This window comes from Myotis myotis, unplaced genomic scaffold (genome assembly GCF_014108235.1).
Source record: "Myotis myotis isolate mMyoMyo1 unplaced genomic scaffold, mMyoMyo1.p scaffold_m19_p_11, whole genome shotgun sequence".
NCBI classification, from domain to species: domain Eukaryota; kingdom Metazoa; phylum Chordata; class Mammalia; order Chiroptera; family Vespertilionidae; genus Myotis; species Myotis myotis.
The window spans coordinates 391939-411513 of record NW_023416315.1 but is presented as its reverse complement, the minus strand read 5'-3'; the positions used below and the strand labels follow the sequence as shown (position 1 = coordinate 411513).

Genomic DNA, 19575 nt, shown 5'->3' with positions numbered 1-19575 from the left:
GGGGGGCGGGGGGGAGCCGGGGGGCGCTCCCCGAGGACCGGCCAGGACAGCTGGGCCCCGGGCCTCCCCGATGCTCGCGCACCTTCTTTGCCATGAACTGCACCACGAGTCACCCTCACACCCACCCGGAGGCGGGCCCATCATCCCCTGTAACCGGAGGGAGACGGGCTCGCTGGTCCGCCTGCGGCCACGGGGCTGGGAGGGTGCAGGCCCGGGCGCGCGTCACCCGCGGCGTGGGTCCTCCTGCCCCGCGCGCGGCGCCCCCGCCACGTCCCGGCTCGGCCTGCACCCCGTTTCCCGGGTCGGAGTGGCGCTGACGCTCCCAATACGTCCCAGGCCTCGTGCGAGGTCCCCGGGACCAACGCTGCGTCCACTGCCCGCCCGCTCCCGGGGCTGCCCGCCGCCGTCCCGTCAGGAGGCCGATCTGCTGCGAGGGCCGACGAGCCCGGGCGCCGCCTCTGTCTACACCAGCGCGCGCCGAGGGCCTGGGCCCGCGGGTGACACCGAGCCACCCGCAGGAAGCGTCCTTTCCCCTTCACACTCCCGCGCCTCTCCGTGACGTCACATCTCTGCGCCCCGCCGGCGCGCGCGCGGCGCTTCCGGCCGCGAGGCCAGGGTGGGCGTGGCGGGCGGCGTCACGCGCGCGCGCGCCGGAAGCCAGCGCGGACCAGGCGGAAGTGGTGGGGCGGGGCGCGGGGGCGGTGGGGGGCGGCGGCCGGCGATGTGCGGCCGGAGAGAGTGAGCGGGCCGGCGGCGAGGCTGGGGGGCCGCGGAGAGCGAGCCGCGGGGCGGAGGACGGGGGCGCGAGCGCGGCGGGCTGCGGGCGGCGGCCAGGGCGCGGCGGCGGCGGCGGCCAGGGCGCGGCGGCCGAGAAGATGGCGGACGGCGACAGCGGCAGCGAGCGCGGCGGCGGCGGGCCCGGCAGCTTCCAGCCCGCGCCCCGCGGCGGCGGCGGCGAGCAGGAGACGCAGGAGCTGGCCTCGAAGCGGCTGGACATCCAGAACAAGCGCTTCTACCTGGACGTGAAGCAGAACGCCAAGGGCCGCTTCCTCAAGATCGCCGAGGTGGGCGCGGGCGGCTCCAAGAGCCGCCTCACGCTGTCCATGGCCGTGGCCGCCGAGTTCCGCGACTACCTGGGCGACTTCATCGAGCACTACGCGCAGCTGGGCCCCAGCAGCCCCGAGCAGGTGGCGGCGGCGGCGGCCGAGGAGGGCGGCGGGCCGCGGCGCGCGCTCAAGAGCGAGTTCCTGGTGCGCGAGAACCGCAAGTACTACCTGGACCTCAAGGAGAACCAGCGCGGCCGCTTCCTGCGCATCCGCCAGACGGTCACGCGCGGCGGCGGCCCCGCGCCCGGCGGCCTGCAGAGCGGCCAGACGATCGCGCTGCCCGCGCAGGGCCTCATCGAGTTCCGCGACGCGCTGGCCAAGCTCATCGACGACTACGGCGGCGACGACGACGAGCTGGCGGGCGGCGCGGGCGGCGGCGCGGGCCCCGGCGGCGGCCCGTACGGGGAGCTCCCGGAAGGCACCTCCATCACGGTGGACTCGAAGCGCTTCTTCTTCGACGTGGGCTGCAACAAGTACGGGGTGTTCCTGCGCGTGAGCGAGGTGAAGCCGTCCTACCGCAACGCCATCACCGTCCCCTTCAAGGCCTGGGGCAAGTTCGGGGGCGCCTTCTGCCGGTATGCGGAGGAGATGAAGGAGATCCAGGAGCGCCAGCGGGATAAGCTCTACGAGCGGCGCGGCGGGGGCAGCGGCGGCGGGGACGAGTCCGAGGGCGAGGAGGTGGATGAGGACTGAAACACGCCGCTTCCCCCACCGGCCTCCGCCCCCACGTCCATCCCCGCGTCTCATCCCCAGTGAGCTGGTGGGGGAGCCAGGGAGGCCCACGGGGAGAAAACAACATTTAAAATAATGTAGTTAATTACGAGACGTCACCATAAGAGGACAGTCACGGACAATTAGAGAAAAAAAGCCGTCAAGTTCCCAGGAGCGGACAGCAACCTGCAAAGAGCAGCGTCTCCTCACCCGAGCGAAATAGTCCCAGCCTCTGTGGTTTCCCCGCTGAGGGTCCGACGCCCACCCGGTAACCCCGGTCGGGGAGAGGTCCTCCCACACCCTGGGCCAAGGAGCTCTTCTGAGTTACCCAGACCTCGTGATAACAGCTGAACTTGTGTTGTGCTTGGGAACCTAAGATCTCTCCAGACCTTACTATTGCAGTGTCTGTTCCTTCACCGCCATTGAAATCAGCATTTTGGATTTAGGTCTTCATGGAATTCTTGAGAAGAGAGAGACCTTTGCAGTTACCCAGTTCTGAGGGTACAGGTTTAATAAAAAGGAATGCAACTTTAATCATGGACAAGGCAAAATAGGAATTCAAAACGTCAGGGGGAATACGAAAACAAATGGGGTCCATTTTGTTGAAGATTAAAAGGCTTTGCACCATATCTGGACCAAGGCCAGTGTCTTGTCTTTGCAGAATTGTCTTCCAGGATGCAAATGGATTCAGAAGTCAAACCTTGAGCTAGAATTGGTTACTAAAATATTTTAAAAGTTGGCAAAAAATTTTGAAGATGAAAGAGCAGTTTTACATCGGGGTTGCTGAGATAGGCACAAGAAAAAATCGGGCATAAAGCACAAGGAAAAAACTGTTTTGAGTGGATTGGTTGCTGCTCACTAAAGTTCTTCCCCTGATCTCTTAAACATGGAGGTCATTACCAAGAAATGGCTTAGGTATGAGTGAGAGCCAGATCCTGTGGCTCCACCATGTGAGCCAGTGAATTAAGGCTAATTTGGCTGTTTCGGCCACTGGTTGTCTAGATTTTAAACCACAAAACTTGAAAAAGGAACAGTGGCTACAAGCCTGAGCTTTAATGGAATATACATCTAACAGAAAAGTTGGAAATCACGAAAACTGAAGTCTTCCTCTACCTTCAGTTTAATCTGTGGATTTGTTCAAATACTAAAGATCCTCAGGTCCAGAATTCCAGCATCATTTATTCTTTTTAAATAAAATTTTAAAAACTTGATCCATTGCATTAGTACCTCACAATCAAAGTTGGCAAAAGATGGATGTGTGTCTAGCAAGCAGTGTGCCCTTTGGAAGCTGGAATCCATCCGAACGGAGCCAAGGTGAACGTGAATGCGCTGACTGTATGGAAGCATTTTTACACCATCTTGAAATTTCAACAAGACTGGCTTTTGCCAGTTTATCCAGCTGTCTTTCAAGAATAAAAGTTGGGGTTTTCAAGGATCGCCTCTTCTATATTTTAAATGGATTTTCTGTAGAAGTGATTTTACTAATCGAGGTAATGCCACCCCATCAAAAGGTATTTGAGTGTCATAGACCTAGGTAACTTTGAATCAAATGGGAGCTATGTTCTTTCCAGAGTTTTTCAGGTTTGCTTTGTGCAACACCTTCTCAACCAAGAGGCAAGTAACCCCTCCTCCACAATCGTAGTGGTGGTTTTTTTTTAACTGCATGACTGCCCTTTATTTGAGCTGCCTTTTAATTTATTGCATACCCTTTTTATTATCTTATTTTGGTATTATTCAATATATACAATCTTTTTGTATTTATTAGGAATTAAGTAATATACAAAAAGGTCGTTTTCATGCATTGTGGCTGAGAGGGAGGGAAATAATTATGTATATAAAATGAGGCTTTTTTACAAATTAGACTGTGATTCAGAATATTATTAATCTTAGATTTAAAAAAAAAGTGGAAGAGCCACAAACATTGGTGCCCTTTTCAGACAATTTCTCTACTCTCATCGTCCACAGTAGAGTTTTTAAACAGATTTTTTTAAAGCTTTCCTTTTTTTTTTAAATTTTCTCCGTTGCAAAGAATGTTTCCTAAATTGTATGGGAGCAATAGTATTTTCGATGTTTTAATGACATCCGTATACTTGTACTGTATTTTGTACTACAAGGCAGCTGTTTTCAATGATGTCCTGCTGTATTTACCTATGTGTTTTGAGTGTTTTATTTCTTTGCTGCGGAGAACAAATCCCTAAGTAGTTTTAGTAAAGGAGCTGAGAAACTAGCATTAGGTTTGCAGAAACTGTTTAGTTTCAAACTTTGAGGCAGCAATGAAAATTAAGGTTGCAGCTATTAGTTGACCGCTGTAACGTTTGTTTTGAAATCGTGTACAATTCCTGTGTAGACCAACTTGTTTTCTTGCTTCAGCGGTGGTTCTGTTGCTCAGCTGCGGTGAGCCAGTTCACTTTTGCAAAGGTGCGGTGCCCCTCCTTTTCAGGGGGTGGTTTACTCTTTTTTTCTGTTCTTTTGTTTGGCTGAATTGCAGTAACTAGCCTTGCCTTTCTATTCTGTAGAAATGACAGGGTCTTCACAATCCTCACCCGTGGCTACTAAGCTATAATTAGCTGAATAGAAAGAATGTGGAAGTGGTCTGAGGCATATAGAATATATGCCAAGAACACTGCCATATATGGAATCAGCTTTGGTTACCAGAGAAATTTTCTTAGTCATTAGACCATGTAACAGTAATATATCATATGTAAATCTTTAGATAATCAATTTGAGAATCCTCCAAAAACAAGGAGCAAAGAATGCATAAGCTATGTGTTGGAAAAGTAATTTATATTAAAATTTTGACCTGCCTATGTAAGATTAAGTGGTAAATGTCATAGGGGTGGGTTTTAAGTCTTAACCAATCTCAGAGGTTTGTTTCTCCTGCAAGGTGGTTGATGGCCTCTCTTCCGACTGCGACTGCAGGACGGTTACAGAAGGATGTGGATTGATTGTAGCATTTCACGGATCCTCCTTCCGTCGCTAGGGACAATAGAAACTACACTTTGAATGTGTGGTGTGTTCAACAAGGCGGTATTAACGGGCCGTCTTTCAGAACTCAGTCGTAGATATTGCTTCTTAAAGGAAACAATCTGTTAAATCCAGGCAGGAAATGTTTTGTTTTCAACCACTGCTATTCACAGTGATGTAGGGCTTGTTTTTGATTTTGGCAAACATTGCAGCGAATGACATGCTCAAAATCGTTAATTTCCAGAGAAATAGGGAAGTAAAATGTCTTTCCTAATAATTGGTAGAATGTTCATTTCTCAAACTGCTGCAGTTACAGAAGTGAAAAAGTCCACAATTTTAGGAACAGAATTGAAAGAGCAAGAAACTCTGAGTATATCCCATCATTCCTTTCTGGCTTCTATTGTCCCTACCTGTCAGTCGTGTAGAACTACAGTTCTCATCGGCAGAGGAAGTTGTCAGTGCATGTGCTGCACAGAACAAAGTGTAAATCTGGATGGCACCAAAAAGCAAAGCGAAAACCAAACCAAAACCCAGACACCCTATGTTACTATGGGAGGCGTGTAGGTGGTGCAAGCGACTGTAGCTGTGAGACAGACACAGCTGCTTGTCAGGTCACTTTCCATAATATTTATTGCAAAATGATGGAGAGGCCTTGGGTCCAGGCAGCCATTAACCTGCTTCCTTTGTTACCTCTCGATCACTTTGCAATAAATTGCAGGTCTTTTAAGAGATTCAAGCTTCAGTTTTCTCAAAACAAAACAATTATCCTGTCTTATCTGAAAATGCAGGGTTGTGGGCAGAAGAGGCTGGTTATAATAATGCCCTCATATTGAGTGGTCTGTAAACGGCTGCACACTTCAGGCACTATAGTTGCTGAGGATGCTTTGTTACATGTGACCTTGACTGGCTTTACAGGGGGGTATAGAATGATCTACACAAGGTATGAAAAGGTGACAATTTGCTTGCGTCTACCTTGCCTTGAGGTGGATGAAATTAAGGAGACGCTTGAGTGTGTAAGCTATGCACATAAGTATTCTTCACTGTAAATTTTTTTTTTCATTTTAACCCAATTATGGTACTTTGTCTAATGCACAACTGATCTCTCAGTAGATATTCATTTGAAAATAGTGTGGCCTTGATTGGTGAGAAGGGGAAGGAGAAAAGTGACTTTGGCTTATGTAAAAATGACTCATTTGCCAAGAGTCGTTCTGCAGCACTCTTAGTACTTAATGTGTTTGTGATTGGTCTCCTTTTTGATTGGGGAAATTTAATGGTTTTGATCTGGGAGTTATTAATTCAATTGAGTTGTCTTCTATTTTTAGGAAGTATCAGAATTGCTCTAATAAGTACAAAGTTGATTGCTTTGATGTCCAATCTCAGGTTTTAGAATATATATAGCGGTGTAAAATCCCACGGTTAACTCTTTAAAACTAGTTTAATTTAATACGCCCTTAAAAGTCGCCTGCATGAGGCCTGTTCAGAGGGCAGAGCCTCCCATCTTTTTGCTCCGTTTCCATTTTTGTAATTCACTTGAGAGAGTGTGGAGTGATTTTCCATTGTATATTGCCATTTAACCCAGACATATTTCTCAAGAAAAAGCACTTTTTGATCATGAAATACACGGACTCTTTGTGTGATGTGGATCATGGTTTCTCAGGCTCCCCTAGATAATCTGCTTATGAATATTATTCTAACTCTGTGTATGAAGAGTAGAAATCGTTCCTAATGTTAGAAGGTTTGTATTATTCATCCAGAATGCATTTTGCTAGCTTCCAATGGATGGGATAGTGAACAATACTGCATTCACAGTTTATAAGTTTCTTTCCCTTGAGCCTTAAGGTAACTTTTTTTGTCAGCAACAGCACTGAAGTTATAGTAAATGAATGAGATTCAGTTTTCAGGGTTAGTTTTAGAGTACTGTAAATCAATTAGATGTCTTCATAAACAGTTACTATTCCCATTGAATAAACTGAATAATGAGTATATAGGTGGGGCTGGGGGCAGAGGGAGATAGTTTATAGAAAAGAAAAAACTCATTTACCTTAAGAAAAATATAGACAAAAAAGAAAAAGTGCATATCGATCTCCTGTTTGAAATTCCAAATATAAGATAGAAATGGCAAATTATAACTTCCCATTTTTAATCTAGAAAAGTACCCATTAATTTTTAAATGTTAGACCCCAGAAGTTTCAAGAGATAGACTCTTTTTTTTTTAAGAGATACTCTTGTCACAGCTAACTTTGTTACTGAAAGTCACCATTCCCAGTCTTAAAACTTCGTTTCATCAGACTTATTTCAGCAATTATCAGCACCAAAAATTAAATTTGGAAAATGGAAAAATAACAAAATTGCATCATGAAGATTTATTAAGTAATTTCCAGTTGTTATCTGTACCTCTGATCCAAGTAAGACCTTTATGAATGTATATTTCCTAATGAAATAGGAAATATGTCATCAATGTAATCACCTTTATTCACAATCTTTTGCTTTTCATTTGAAAATCTAACTCATGCCTCTTGAATTAGATATTCCAATTGGGACAGGCAAAGACATGTTAGAACAGCAGCAAGAGAATATGACTGTATTTGTAATTAACAGATTTTGAATCTAGGAGCAAATTTCATTTTCCCTGTTTTATGTAAAGTGTCTCACTGCCATTAATAAGAGAGGGCTGGTTATATCTTTGGTATGAAGAAATGTGGGCTGAGAATATTGGAGAGAAAACAATAGACCTGTCCAAATTCATTGTCCACTAGCATTTTTTTTTCCTATCTTCAATTTCAATGGCTAATTCTTTCAAGAAAATTGATTTAGACCAACCCTTATTCCTTAAAGGCAAACTTTTGTCCCCACTCTTACCCTGTGTCACAAGATCAGATTGATTCAAAAAAATCTTTATATTTGAAAGTAGCTGAGTAAGTAGTATATTTCCCCTTTTAAAATTGCTTTTTTGGGAACATATAACTGTGGGGAGAGTCCTAAGTAAATTGAAGAAATTCTGTCACTAAGCACATGTGTAGGCATTTGGGAGTTTTGTTTCCAGCTCTTCAGATGTGAGATGTAGACCCTTTTCTCCCAGTCCACATGCCACCTCTGTTATAAAAAGCTCTGTGATTTCCTAGAAGTTAATAGATTGGGCAAGTGCAGAAACAGCTTGAATCGAGCAGGGCATACTTACCAAGAGTGGGCAGTTTTGCATATTGTGGTAGCAGGCCAAGTATATTTTGAGTTTTTTCAATGATCAATATTTGAATAATATTAAGATTAAATTCTAGGAAAACTAGTGGGGATTTATGCTTCCTTTTGCAAATACATGCAGGTGTTTTTCCATGATCATTTTAAAAAGTCTATTTGTATTTTGGGATGTTTCCAGTCATATCTATCAGGGCTTCCTTACGTTAGAGCGGCCGTGGGCAAACTACACCCTCGGGCCGGATCCGCCGGTTTGAAATGAATAAAACTAAAAAAAAAAAAAGACCGTACCCTTTTATGTAATGATGTTTACTTTGAATTTATACTAGTTCACACAAACACTCCATCCATGTTTTTGTTCCGGCCTCCGGTCCAGTTTAAGAACCCATGGTGGCCCTCGAGTCAGAAAGTTTGCCCACCCCTGCGTTAGAGTCTTCACTCCAAAGTGAGGCTGGTGTCCTGCTGGTAGAGAATCTATAGGCATTGAGTGAAGTAAAACCAAATCTTGACAGCAGGAGGCAGCTTCCTGATCTAATCAGGAAGAGCTAAGGTTGAAAGTCACTTTACAATTGATCTTGGCTGGAAGGCTGAGAAGCTATGGAAGTTACTCTAAAGGGGTTTTTGGGGTGTCTTCAGTCTGTGTAAATACCCACCTGCTGTGCATTGTAAACCAAGTGTGTATTCTTATGTGTGAATTTGTAGGACTGACTTCTGCTTCAAAAGAAGCCGCACCTTTCCATGTATAAGGTCCCCTCCACCTGTAACCCTATAAATATTTGTAAATAGAACACTAAAATTTGTAGTAATAGGATCAACTTGGGAATATCTGCTGAGAGACCAAAAAGTTCATTTTTTAAAGTACCTTGATTAAAGAGTAAAGATTATTCCTCTTATTTTTTAAAAGAAGAATGCACTTTAACAAACAGCTACATGGGCAATTCAAACAAATCCGTAAAGTGCAGTATCCATTCAGAAACCATACTTCCTGAAAATGTTCAAAAGCAGAGTCTAGATGGGCTGTTGATCTCACTGCCTGGAGGTTGAAGCTCAGATTGCGGTCAATTTTGAGATGAGCAGGGCTGCTTCAGACAGGTCTCTAAAATGGCGGGTCCCGTAATTACCACTAACTAGCAAAACTGACAGAAAAACTCACAGAAAAAAGTTTAAGAATCCTTACTGCTGGTGTGTACTCCTTACAATAGCAGACTTTTGCAAATGGAGTTTTACAGTCTATATTTAAAAAATTGTATGTTTGTAACAAATAAAGTATGCGGAAAAGTGAATGACAACCTTGTGCTGGTGTCTCTAATTTAAAGAATTACCTGGTGACTGGGAGGGAGATGCCACACAGCCTCTGCTGTGGCTCAGTGGGTCTGGGATTGGGTGAGTTTCCACTGAAATGACTTACAAGTCAGTGTCCTAGTATATTCCATCTGCCTCTGGCTCCCATTTCTAATTAGTAAGCAGTCTGTGGAGTAAACCAAAGTTGCAATGAATTTTGTGCTTTGGTTCACTTCCCAGACAGGCCACTTGTTTCTTCCTATTCTCTTGGCTTTTGGGCCGTATCATAAAGAAACCTTCCCTCGTGTGTCATCATAACTGACTTCCTACAGAGCAGATTAAGCCAGTCTTTTTTTAAAGTGCCCTTGACTGGAATGAAACCTGGGAACGTTCCGTCTTCAAGCCAACGCTCTAGCCACTGAGCCAAACCAGCTAGGCCAGTAGGCCAGTCTTAAGCTAACATGAAAAGAATCAGAAAACGGTTAAGTCTGTAGATTCCAGCCATGGTTCCCAATGTTTTTCATCTCAGAAGCCCCTTTACACTCAAAATTTACTCAAGGAGTTCTTTACCTTTCAGGGCTATAATAATTGATATCTATCATATTAGAAATTGAGCCATTTTTAAAAATATGTTTTTATTGATTTTAGAGAGAAAGGAAGAGAAACATTGATTGGCTGCCTCCTGCATGCCCCCTACTGGGAATCAAGCCCACAGCCCTGTCTGGCATGTGCCCTGATGGAACAGAACTGGCAACTTTTTTAAAAAGTTGATTTCAGAGAGGAAGGGAGAGGGAGAGAGAGAAAAACATCAATGGCGAGAGAAGAATCATTGATCGGCTGCCTCCTGCATGCCCCCCACTGGGGATCGAGCTTTGCAGCTGTGACCTGGTTCATAGGACACTCAACCACTGAGCCATGCCAGCCAGGCCCACATTCTTTATATTAACACATTGTATGTGGGAAACGTATTTATACGTTTTACGTTGACTGGTGGTAGAGCGCGGGACACGTATTAATACGTTTTTTATAGACTAGCGGTAGAATGCGGGTAACATAAATACGTTTATTTTTATACTTTTTTATTGCTCTGAAGGGATGCTAACATGCAGATATATGAATTCCAAAGGACAAAATTTGGGTCTCTAACACATACAATGGTGAATTATTTATGTACTTCCAGGTATAACGGTAATCTATTCAACTGCGTAGAGCCATCCCTCACACAGTTCTCTGCCTCACCACACATTCAGTGCGATTCTAAGAAAAATAATTCAGTATACATTTTATAGTAAATCACAAAAAGTTTCATTGAAAAAAAATATGTAAAACTAAAGTTACGTAATTTTACTGAACGTTGCCATTTGCGCAAAAAATTAGCAAGAATGGCCCACGCCACCTGTTAGCGCGCGATAAAAACTACCCGCAAACAATGTGTTAAAGCCTCTCACTATAAACTAGCCCTAGCCAGTAAAGTACGTCCTCCCATCACATACATACACACACTTCAATACAGCGGTGGTTCTCTGCTAACTGCAGAAGCTCTTGGATGCTGATGCCCCCAAGTACCACCCTGACCAAGTGGACCAGAATCTTTGGGTCATAGACAGTGTTTTATCTTGTTAGGATGAGAGGATGTGGGATCTTGTGGTATAAGGAAGAGAAAGGGAGGAAGGACTGGGAATCTGCTAGAGGAAAACAAAAAAAATGCAGGATTGCAAAGGACTCAAACACGGCCTTAACCTAGGCTGCTGTGCTGAAATTACCTACATCAATACTCAAACCCCAAAATAGCTCATTTTGAAAAAAGTTTTGCAAATGGAATTGTGAAATATTGTGTCAGCAGTGCCCTCACTGAGAACCTGGGGGCTTTATTCACATAGAACCCTTGAATATGCCTCAGTCACCTGGAGGGCTTCTTAAACGCCAATTCCTGAGCTGCTGGTCTGGGTGGAGTGTGAGAAGCTGCATTTCTAGCAAGTTCCCAGGTGATGCTGCTGCTGATGGTCAAACCCAACTTGGAGCCTCAGTGCAGAAATCACAAAAGTTCTGGGGAAATTAGCTGTTGTCACTAACTGACAGAGACCTCCGGAAGCATTCACCCTGATGCACTGGTTCTGCTATAGCCCTGCTGAATTTTTTTAAAATATATTTTTATTGATTTCAGAGAGGGAGAGGGAAAGAGACCTAGAAACATCAAGAGAGAATCACCGGTCAGCTGGCAGCTGGCTCCTATATGTCCCCCACTGGGGATCGAGCCCACAACCCAGGCATTTGCCCTTGACTGGAATTAAACCTGGGTCCCTTCAGTCTGCAAGCCAGCGCTCCATCCATTGATCCAAACCAGCCAAGGCTGAATTTTTTTTTTTTTTAATCCTCACCTGAGGATATTTTTTCCATTGATTTTTAGAGAAAGTGGAAGGGAGAGGGAGAGACAGAAATACCAATATGAGGGAGACACATCAATTGGTTGCTTCCTGCATGTCCCCAACCAGGGCCAGGAGATCTGCAACCAAGGTACGTGCCGTTGATCGGAATCGAACCCAATACCCTTCAGTTCACAGGCCAACACTCTATCCACTGAGCCAAACGGGCTAGGGCAGCCCTGCTGATTTTGTCAGCTTAATGTAAAGTTGTCACTGAAGTTCTGGGTGTGCAGCCAGGCCACGGCTTTAAGAGCTCTTTTGAAGCCAGCACTTCAAGGTATCGGGGTGTGACTTCAGAGTTTTGATATTTTGTGAGTTAGGTTCTGTTCCTGACTCTGCCATAAACCAACAGCGTGACTCCAGTATCTTTAACACACAAAAATTCTTAAGGTGCTTTAAGTGTCCGGTTTCCTGTAGAAGCCATTGGTACTTAGGGAGATGAGAGCCACCTGGTGGTCAGCACTGAAATCTTTTTAATAACCATGAAGCCAGATCATTTTGTAAATTCATTCATTCAGTTCTTTATGTACCAGATATTGTACTAGGTGTGGAAGATATGGTCCAAATGGAACTTATAGTTTAGTGGGTTGGGAGAGAAAACAAGGAACGTACATTGGATTGAGGGTATATTTAGGGTTCAAATATTCTGGTTTATGTGACTAGGAAGCTAGGATGGGTTGCAGCTGAAATTTGCTACAGATCTCCCCTCTCATTAAAACACCTCTATGAATCTCAAATCCTAAGAAGTGATTTCCCCAAACCCCAGGGAGGAAGTGGGCCCAGTGTAGGTGGACAGAGGAAGGAAGGAGTGGGAGAATTCCCAGAGCCCCTTTATCCTAGAGCAGTGATGGCGAACCTTTTGAGCTCGGCGTGTCAGCATTTTGAAAAACCCTAACTTAACTCTGGTGCCGTGTCACATACAGAAATTTTTTGATCATTGCAACCATAGTAAAGACTTCTATTTTTGATATTTATTTTATATATTTAAATGCCATTTAACAAAGAAAAATCAACCAAAAAAATGAGTTCGTGTGTCACCTCTGACACGTGTGCCATAGGTTTGCCATCACTGCACTAGAGGCCCGGTGCACAAATTTGTGCATCAGTGGGGTCCCTTGGCCTGGCCTGCAAGATAGGGCTGAAACTGGCTGTCTGACATCCCCCGAGGGGTCCCGGATTGTGAGAGGGCGCAGCCCAGGCCGAGGGACCCCACCAGTGCATGATCAGGGCCGGGGAGGGACTGCAGGAGGGCTCCAGGGTGTGTCCGGCCCATCTCCCTCAGTCCCAATCGGCTGGACCCCAGCAGCAAGCTAATCTACCAATCGGAGCATCTGCCCCCTGGTGGTCAGTGCATGTCATAGTGAGCGGTTGAGCAGCCTTAGCATATCATTAGCATATTACCCTTTGGTAGGTTGAACGGTTGACACTTAGCATATTAGGCTTTTATTATATAGGATTAGAGGCCCGGTGTACCAATTCATGCACATTGAAAGGAAATTAATTACAAGAAATATTTTAATATCGCTACTTGCCCTTTATAATAGAAGTGTCAACCAAATTCACAATCGACAATGACAGATGGAAACACACGTGTGTGATGGGCACCAGCGAGAGCTTTATATATAGAGATAAACTTGCTTAATTAGACCTACTTTCTGATTTAGCTAAACTCTCCAGCCCAGTGAAGCACCCCAGTCTCTCTTTCAGGTAATAGTCAGCAACACAGCAGTAAATACAAAGCAGACTATTATTGTAGATCACGCAGGGAGAACAAAGGGTGAAATATTTAACTGCAGCCGTGTTTGACAATATTCTGCGCAGTGAGAAAACCTGAAGTCATTTTCAAGGTCCACCATTTCTTTTCAGTCAGGTCAAGTTTCTAAACTTTCTAAATCTCTGTTTTCCAGCTAATGAAAATAGGATTCAACCGAGTCTCCTATCTGCCTACTCCAGGACTTCTGTGAGGATCAAACGAGATGAGGCACGTGAAAATACTTCACAGACATTTAGTTAAACTGTACAATGTTTGTACCTGCTTATAAAGCAAGCTGTGTTACTGGGCTGAAGAAGCTGCAAGGAGGCTAGTCGCTAGGGAGAGGAAGCTGGGCGTTGCTATGTGACGTCATTACCCAGCGCTCACAGCCACGATTTCTGGGCTGGGCTGGAATGTGGGTCGTATTTTGCACCATGGGGTCTCGGCAGCATTGGCTGCTATTTGGTGGGGTGTCGCTCGGGGGCGGGGGGGGGGGCCTGTGTCCCACTTGGGGAAAGCCAAAGTTGCTTTGTGGGCACCAGGTCCATAGTGCCATTTATTGTTAAATGGCCTGTTGCTAGGGAGAGGAAGCTGGGCGTTGCTATGTGACGTCATTACCCAGCGCCCACAGCCACCATTTCCGGGCTGGGCTGTGGGCCGCGTTTTGCGCCACGGGGTCTCGGCAGCATTGGCTGCAATTAGGTGGGGTGTTTGCTCCAGGGTCGTGGTGGAGCCTGTGTCCCACTTGGGGGAAGTCAAGTGTTGCTTTGTCGGTGCCAGGTCCATGGTGCCATTTTTTTGTAAATGGCCAGTGCGCATCACGGCAGCTCCTGTGTTGAGCATCTGCCCCCTGGTGATCAGTACACGTCATAGCGACTGGTCAAACTGTCGGAGGGACACAGCATATTAACCTTTTATATATATATATAGACTAGAGGCCTAGTGAATGAAATTCATGCATGGGGGCGGAGTGTTCCTCAGCCCAGCCTGCACCCTCTCCAATCTCCGATCCCTTGGGCCTAAACCATATGTCAGACATCCCTCTCACAATCCAGGACTGCTGGCTCCTAACCGCTTGACTGCGTGCCTGCCTGATTGCCCCCTAACCACTCCCCTACTGGCCTGATCGTTCCCCTGCTGACCTGGTCACCCCCAACTGCCCTCCCCTGCCGGCCATCTTGTGACGATGTGAGGGTGGCAATCTAATGATGTGCATGACGTCACCTAGGCTTTTATTAGATAGGATATTGTGTCCCTTGTAATGCGTAGTTCAGAGCATAAAGGCAGGGTCCCCACCTTTAGTATCTATAATAAAAGCATAATATGCTAATTAGACTGGACGTCGTTCCAGATGACCTTCCAGACGAACTTGGGGCTGCAAGGGAAGCCTGGGTCCCAGGTGCCTGCGGACAGCTGGAGGGAAGCCCGGGTCCCTGTGCCAGAGGGAAGCCAGTCCCGGCAGCCGGGGAAAGGAAGGTCTACTCTTGCACGAATTTCACGCATCGGGCCTCTAGTAAATAATATAAAAGAGAAAGGGAAAAAAGGAGAAAGCATGTGAGGTTCTCAGGAAGAATAGCAGAAACCAGTCTTCTGAGGGAAGGAGAACTGTTGTCAGCAATGTGGAATGTTCTAGTCCAGCAGCTGCCAATTTTCCGGCGAGGAAAACCCAGCTGGCGATATCGCTCAGGCCAGTGAGTCATCACGACAGTGGGATCCATCTGTCTGCCCCTCATCTGACCCGTACCTTTCTGATGGGGACTGCAAGCTCTGTTTTGGATACAAGTGCTGACCTCTCCCAGACCTTTGTCAGCTAAAGGTTTCTAGGACAGACACAGTGTGGGGGAGACTTTTGGGGGTTTTGCTGCAGTGTTTCTATACTGTAACTACCACTTAGTCTTTGAAGGCTTCCGAGGGAACACTTCAGCATGTTGATTCATTTCCTGCCAATCCATTTACTATATAAATAAAGGGAAGCAAATTCTCTTTAAGGAGAAATTCCAGCACCACTTGTCAAAAGATTGTGATTTCTCTATTGAATTTTTTAAAATATATTTTTATTGATTTCAGAGAGGAAGGAGAGAGATACAGAAACATCAGTGATGAGAGAGAATCATTGATTGGCTGTCTCCTGCATGCCCCCCACTGGGGATCAGGCCCACTACCCGGGCATGTGCCCTTGACCAGACTCAAACCTGGAACCCTTCAGTCCACAGGTTGATGCTCTATCCGCTAAGCCAAACCAGCTAGGGCTGAATATTTTTAAAAATTTTTTTAATTGATTTTTAGAAACATCCATTTGTTATTACACTTATGCATTTATTGGTTGATTCTTGTATGTGCTGTGACCAGGGATCAAACCCACAACCTCAGCATTTTAGATGACTCTCTAACCAACTGATCTACCCAGCCAGGACTCCCATTGACTTTTTTTGACATCCTTGTCAAATATCAAATGACCATAGGGATCTAATTTATTCCATTTGGCCTATGTCTATCCTTATGCCAGTACTCTCTCTGATTACTGTAACTTTGTAGTTTTTTTTTTTAATATATTTTATTGATTTTTTACAGAGAGGAAGGGAGAGAGAGATAGAGAGTTAGAAACATCGATGGGAGAGAAACATCGATCAGCCGCCTCCTGCACATCTCCTACTGGGGATGTGCCCGCAACCCAGGTACATGCCCTTGACCGGAATCGAACCTGGGACCTTTCAGTCCGCAGGCTGACGCTCTATCCACTGAGCCAAACCGGTTTCGGCTGTAGTTTTGAAATTAAGCTGAAACCGGTTTGGCTCAGTGGATAGAGCGTCGGCCTGTGGACTGAAGGGTCCCAGGTTCGATTCCGGTCAAGGGCATGTACCTGGGTTGTGGGCACATCCCCAGTAGGAAGTGTGCAGGAGGCAGCTGACCGATGTTTCTTCTCTCTCACCGATGTTTCTAACTGTCTATCTCTCTCCCTTCCTCTCTGTAAAAAATCAATAAAATATATTTAAAAAAAAAAAAAAAAGAAATTAAGAAGTGTGCATCTGCCCTGGCCAGTTTGGCTCAGTGGATGGAGCGTTGGCCTGCGGACTGAAGGGTCCCAGGTTCGATTCCGGTCAAGGGCATGTACCTTGGTTGCAGGCACGTCCCCAATGGGGGGTGTGCAGGAGGCAGCTGATCGGTGTTTCTCTCTCATCAATGTTTCTAACTCTCTCACCCTCTCCCTTCCTCTCTGTAAAACATCAATAAAATATTTTTTAAAAAAGTGTGCATCCGCCAACTTATTAGTTTTCAAGATTATTTTGGCTGTTCTGGTTCTCTTGCATTTCCACATGAATTTTAGGATGGTCTTGTCAATTTCTACAAAGCAGCAAGCTGTGATTCTCCTAGATCTTTAGTTTTTCCAACAATGTTTAGTAGTTTTAAGAGTATAAATCTTGCCTACCGGTGTGGCTCAGTGGTTGAGCATTGACCCATGAACCAGGAAGTCATGGTTTGATTCTTGATCAGGGCACATGCCTGGGTTGTGGGTTCAATCCCCAGGAAGGGGCATTCAGGAAACAGCAGATCAATGATTCTCTCTCATTATTGACTAGAGGCCTGGTGCACAAAAATTTGTGCACTCAGGGGGGGTCCCTCAGCCCTCTCCCAGTCTGGGACCCCTCAGGGGATGTCCACCTGCTGGCTTAGGCCCGCTCCCTAGGGGATTGGGCCCAAGCTGGCAGTCAGACCTCCCTCTGGCAGCCCTGGAGCCCTTGGAGGATGTCCACTTGCCAGTGGGGAGCAGGCCTAAGCTGCAGTCGGATATCCTTAGTGCTGCTGAGGAGGCGGGAGAGGCTCCCATCACCACTGCTGTGCTGGCAGCTGGCAGCCTGGCTTGTGGCTGAGCAGAGCTCCCCCTGTGGGAGCGCACTGACCACCAGGGGGCAGCTCTTGCATTGAGCGTCTGCCCCTGGTGGTCAATGTGTGTCATAGTGACCAGTCATTCCCAGTCGTTCTGCTGTTAGGGTCAATTTGCATATTACCCTTTTATTATATAGGATAGAGGCCTGGTGCACGGGTGGGGGCCAGCTGGTTTTCCCTGAAGGGTGTCCTGGATCAGGGTGGGGGTCCTGTTGGGGTGCCTGGTCTGGGTGAGGGGCTGAGGGCCGTTTTCAGGCTGGCCCCACCTCCTTCAGGGTGGGGGTCCCCACTGGGGTGCCTAGCCAGTCTGGGTGAGGGTCTGATGGCCATTTTCAGGCTGGCCACACCCCCTGGTGACCCAAGCTCCCAGCCTCTCCTTTTTTTTTCTGGGATTTATTTATCTTCTATAACTGAAACTTTGTAGCCTTGAGTGGAGCCCAGGAACAGCCAGGGCAGGCAGGAAGCTTGGCTTTCTCCATTGCCGGGGACAACCCAAGCCTCCTGCTCACTCCCGTTCTGTGGCCACCGCCATCTTAGTTGGGTTAATTTGCATACTCACTCCTGATTGGCTTGTAGGAGTAGCTTGAGCGTAGTGGAGGGACGGGTAAGTTGCATGTTTCTCTTTTATTATATAAGATGTTTCTATCCTCCTCCTCTCCCTTCTCTCTGAAATCAATTTTTTTAAATCCATTTTTAAAACATTACAAAAGAGAGTATTGCCCAGCTCAGTGGTGTGAGCATTGACCTATCAACCAGGAGGTCACGGTTTGATTCCATCAGGGCACATGCCAGGGTCTTGGGTTCAGTCCCCAGTGTGGAGCATGCAGGGGGCAGTTTCTGTCTCTCCCTCTCCCTCCCTCTCTGAAATCAATAAAAACACATTAAGAAAAAGAGGATAAATCTTGTGAAATTTACTCCCGAGTATTTTATTCTTTTAGATGCTATTGTAAATGGAAGTTCTTTGTCCCTTTAACATTTTGGACATATGAATATACTGCTCACTCAAAAGTTGATGAAATAGCCCCAGCTGGCGTGGCTCAGTGGTTGAGCATTGACCTATGAACCAGGTCACAGTTCGATTCCCTGAGCAGGGCACATGCCCAGGTTGCTGGCTCAATCCCCAGTTGGGGGTGTGCAGGAGGCATCTGATCCATGATTCTCTCTCATCATTGTTGTTTCTATCTATCTCCCTTCCTCTCTAAAATTAATTTAAAATTTTTAAAAAGTTGATTAAATAATTGCATAGAAAAGCCATTGTCTTAGGTTAGATTTCTCAGGAAACAGACTTTTACATGGGATTTACCTTCGAGAAGTTTCCTGTGGAATGCTCTTGGCAACATGACTGAGAAAACAAAGGAAGCAGGATTAAGTAGAGGCAGAGGTCGAACTGGGATGCAGTGTTAATCATCCACAGAAATCTGCAGCTGGAAGGGCCCTTCAGCGTTGTCCCAAATTAAGGCCAAATATCCATCAGTAATTGGAGGGAGGCTGCCCCCTGAAAAGGGGTCTGACTGTGGGCAATGGAGCGCCTTTGGGCCAAGTACAATTTGTGGGAAAGGACTACTGATCAATGATCATTCAAGACACTCTCCCATCTCTAAACAGGACATAGAAATCAGTAAAGGGACTACTTGGTCTGTAATGAGAACCAGTTTATTTCCACCTAACATTTTCCTGGAAATCTCAATCAATGACAGGAAGGCTGAGGGGTGGAGAGTGGAGACAATGAGTTTCCTGTTAAGAAGTTACCATTCCCTCATGAATTATTTTATGCTTGGTGCAGTGCCTATGTCTATCCTTATCCAGTACACTATCTTTTTTTCCTTAAGTTTTTTGAAAAAAAATATTTTTATTAATTTCAGAGAGGAAGGGAGAGGGAGATAGAAACATCGATGAGAGAGAATCATTGGTTGGCTGCCTCCTGCAGGCCCCACACTGGGATCGAGCCTGCAACCCCGGCATGTGCCCTTGACGCAAACGGAACCCGGGACCCTTCAGTCCGCACGCCGACGCTCTATCCACTGAGCCACACCGGCTGGGGCCCGGTACACTATCTTGATTACTGTAACTTTGTAGTCTCCAGTTTTACTGGGACACAACGGGCCTGATGATGTGAAATAGCTGGTCCAGGTCACAGCACTAGTGAGTGAAGGAGTCTGCATGCAAACTCAAGCCTTCCCACCAAGTGACTGTCTCAGCGGCTTTAACAAACGTCCTGTCTCCCTTCCTTTGCCCAATGACTCGCGGAGCCTGGCCCTGT

General features: G+C 46.3%; 1 protein-coding gene across 1 annotated transcript; it reads left to right on the top strand.

The window, feature by feature from the left end:
* Positions 1-819: 819 nt before the first annotated feature.
* PURB (purine rich element binding protein B) lies at positions 820-9262 on the top strand. Its single transcript, XM_036327173.1, has one exon. It carries the CDS (start codon positions 876-878, stop codon positions 1797-1799), a length of 924 nt encoding a protein of 307 aa, XP_036183066.1. The 5' UTR covers positions 820-875; the 3' UTR covers positions 1800-9262.
* Positions 9263-19575: the final 10313 nt, after the last annotated feature.